At 43.7% G+C, this 3,561-nt stretch overlaps 1 protein-coding gene across 1 annotated transcript in view; it reads left to right on the forward strand.

The window, feature by feature from the left end:
- Window positions 1-562: 562 nt before the first annotated feature.
- Window positions 563-3,561, forward strand: part of cacna1aa (calcium channel, voltage-dependent, P/Q type, alpha 1A subunit, a) — a gene marked incomplete at both ends in the record, with an annotated part of 72,084 nt that continues 69,085 nt past the window's right edge. The window contains one exon of the mRNA XM_079233090.1: window positions 563-901. Coding sequence (XP_079089216.1) covers window positions 563-901 — 339 coding nt within the window. The remainder of the gene's footprint in view (window positions 902-3,561) is intronic.

The raw sequence follows: 3,561 nt of genomic DNA on the forward strand, positions 1-3,561 counted from the left end.
CTCATTATTTTCAGATTGATTTTCGACAGTCTGATTTATTAAGGCCTGTGTGATATCAAAGGCGTTTAGATAGTCAATATATGCTGTCATAAGAGTCACAAAAATAAATGTCCCTGAAAGGTGCAGGCTGTGGTGCGCTCTGATGCAGACATGAACCGTGGAGAACATGAAACATTCATGTTAACGCGCTACAGTCTCCCCATGATTTCATGTTGGGGAAGAATCCTGCTTTATACGGACACAAGCACCAACTAAGACGGAGACAACCTACAGTGCAAGCAGCCAGCCAGCCGACCACACGTTGTATTTCCTCACACCCACAATTGGCTGTTGGCAGAGACGCACAGAGAAGAAGACAGTGGGCTACATGGGCGTCCTCGTCTGCTAAAACCAGCATATAACCGCTCGCCGGGTGCAGGTGTTCAGCCTAAGCTCACAAGACAACCCGCTGTGCATATAAGACGTTCTGATCCAGATGGGATGTAATGTTGTGTGGCTGCACAGCTGAGCATTGGTCTCCTTCTCCGCTGCTTCGTGAAGATTGGTTTTCGGTGTCCAGAGAATGGCGCGGTTTGGAGATGAGGTACCGGCCAGGTATGGCGGTGGGCCCGGCGGAGGGGGTCCGGGCGGCCGAGGCGGGAGCAGACAAGGAGGACCACACGGACACGGGCACGGACACGGGCATGGCCACGGCCATGGACACGGTCCACCCGGAGGGCCCGGTACCCAGAGAATGTACAAGCAGTCTATGGCGCAGAGAGCCCGGACCATGGCCCTCTATAACCCCATTCCCGTGCGCCAGAACTGTTTCACTGTCAACCGCTCGCTGTTCATCTTCAGTGAGGATAACTTCGTCAGAAAATACGCCAAAAAGATCACCGAATGGCCATATCCTTTACCTGTGTGTGTGTGTGTAGTGAGTAGAAGCTGCTACTGTAGGCTTTGCCCGGGGATCAGGTAGGCCTAAAGTGCAGATATGTCTGGTTGAATGGTTCACATGTTTTCTCATTCCACGAGTTAAAGGCTTTACGTGATAATAACACAAGTGTAACAAACAGATGGAGCGGTGTAAGTCCACGTGAGGTATGTTGTTGGAGGTGACGGAAGAAATGCTCGACATGTAATTTATAGTTAATTAAGAGGAGAGGGCATGGACCAGCGACCTCTTTTATGGGGCTGTTCATCACCATCAATCACATTTGTTAGTAATTCCATGTCACTGTCGCGAGGGACCTGCTTGATATACGTTTCTTATGTGTGACGTGTGATGTGTGTGTTGGTGGCGGTAGTGGTTGGGGGGGCTGCTGGTTGCTGATGTCAGCATGTGCAGTATAGGCCCAGCACCTTGCGCTGCTATAGAGAAACAGGGGAGAGTAGGGGGAGGGGAGGAAAGGTGGGAGAGACCTAGAGCGAGGGAGAGATGAGAATAAGCTACAATTTTGTGTGTGTGTGTGTGTGTGTGTGTGTGTGTGTGTGTGTGTGTGTGTGTGTGTGTGTGTGTGTGTGTGTGTGTGTGTCCTTGCAGTGATGTGCACACATCCCATATCAGCATGATGCAGGTGTCTTTCTAGATATGGAGTGAGAGAGAGAGAGAGAGAGAGAGAGAGAGAGAGAGAGAGAGAGAGAGAGAGAGAGAGAGAGAGAGAGAGAATGTAAGTGTGACTATAGTAGGCTTTTAACTTGTGCAATGACACAGTATTAATTTGTTTCCCCATGTTAAGCATCCTCTTAATCACACAAGCTGCAGGTGTCACTGAATGAATGTGCCACCATTTCAAACCGTGTGTGTGTGTGTGTGTGTGTGTACAACAACAACAACCACTAAGTGCGATGTAGTGTTACATTTCCAGCAATTCCCTGCATTTTCATCTTTCATGAAACCAGCACATATTGCACCATTCAGGGGAGACATAGTAAGTGATTTGAGCATTTTCATTTGCAGGATTGGTGGATGTGAGTGTGAATGCATGCACATGTGGAACTAAGTTTCTGTGTGAGTGTTAATGACAAGAGGGGAAATTGGAGTAATGATTGTATTGATCCATGCTGATGCTTGAGCCGTGACATACACTAATTGGGCTGCTCTAGTGAAATGCAGGAGCTACTTATAGGGCCTCTGAATCATGTCTATTCACCATCTAATTGACAGACGGGTGTGTGTTAGTCAGAGAAAGAGCGTGAGAGTGTGCTGGAAATGTGATGTTGAATTCATAGGTTTCCTTTCCAAAATACCATTACAGCGATGTAATTACTCTAAAACTTTCAGATTCCCATACAGTTTTGAAGTAGTACACTTATTTTGAATGAAACTAGTCATTTGTAGAATGTTTTTAAATGGTGGATTTCTTACTTTTAAACAATGCGTTTTGGAGTTAGGGTGTCATTTTGGTTATTAGTCGAGATGTATCACTTGCTTACGTATATAAGCCACAGCAGTAGTTTCCATTTCAGGACAAATGCAGACCTCTTGTGTTTACATGCTGTACTGATAGAAAAGAAATGTAAAAACTGACTACTGACTGAGAGAAAAACAGTTGTTGCATTGATTTTAACGTCTACGGTGCTAATAATAAAAGGGAGAAAGAATAAAAATACTGGCAAGAAAAAAGGGGCCAATGGCAGGAGTCTTCTGGCGAATCCAACATGTAAGGCAGTTAGGAACGCACAGGACACTATAGTCTTTCTTTGTACTGCTTTTAAAAGTGGCTAAAGCTGGACCTAGTTAGGTTCAAGTAAAAAAAAAAACTTAATGTGAGTGGTAAATTGCGATAGATCTTTTTTAAAGAGGACATTTTGACATGTCACAGCAGGAAAAGCATATGTGTAAATAATGAAATGAAAGATGGCTGAATTCTGCTGCTTCAGTTTCAGGGTCTTGCTAATGTGCGGGATGGCTTCCTGTCACATCGCCATGGCTCACTGCGACACATGAATACGACATAGATGCTGTTAATGTTATTAGTAACACCTGCTTTTCCGACAACTACTCTGCTGTGTAAAAAAACTTATGTCCCACTGCACAAGTGGTCATATAGATGATCCCAGATAGCTTTTAAAGTTTTTAAGTTCACACTATTTTATTCTCATTTCATAAAACAGTTTTTCATCACTTTCTAACTGCAAATGTAGCATCTTCTTTGAGTAAAGAATGATTGCAAACATTAACAGAAGTAGTACAATGTGTGTTGTATTGTGCAAAGCCGTGATATGAATGTGTTAATAGGCGTTATTCTGGGTAACATTCTCAGGTTAATCTAATCTTTGATGAGATTATTTGATGAGAAGTTGAACTGTGAGTATGAATTAGTTAATTTCCAGATTTCATAAGATTGTTTGCTCACATGGTATTAGTTAAACTTGTAGCCACACAAAACAGAAGAGGTTGCTATTTATTTTGAGAATATTTATCATCTCTGCTCTGCTGACATTAGTGAGTCTGGTTGGTTTTATAGAACCTCATGACTGGTCTGTGATGGTCTAGAAAGCAGCTGTTGAGAAGGGTTTCATATCATCGATATGTATCTATTTGTGGTATTTCAGGTCTTCCAGGTACACAGCACC

The sequence above is a fragment of the Taurulus bubalis genome (genome assembly GCF_910589615.1).
Source record: "Taurulus bubalis genome assembly, chromosome: 17".
Lineage (NCBI taxonomy): Eukaryota > Metazoa > Chordata > Actinopteri > Perciformes > Cottidae > Taurulus > Taurulus bubalis.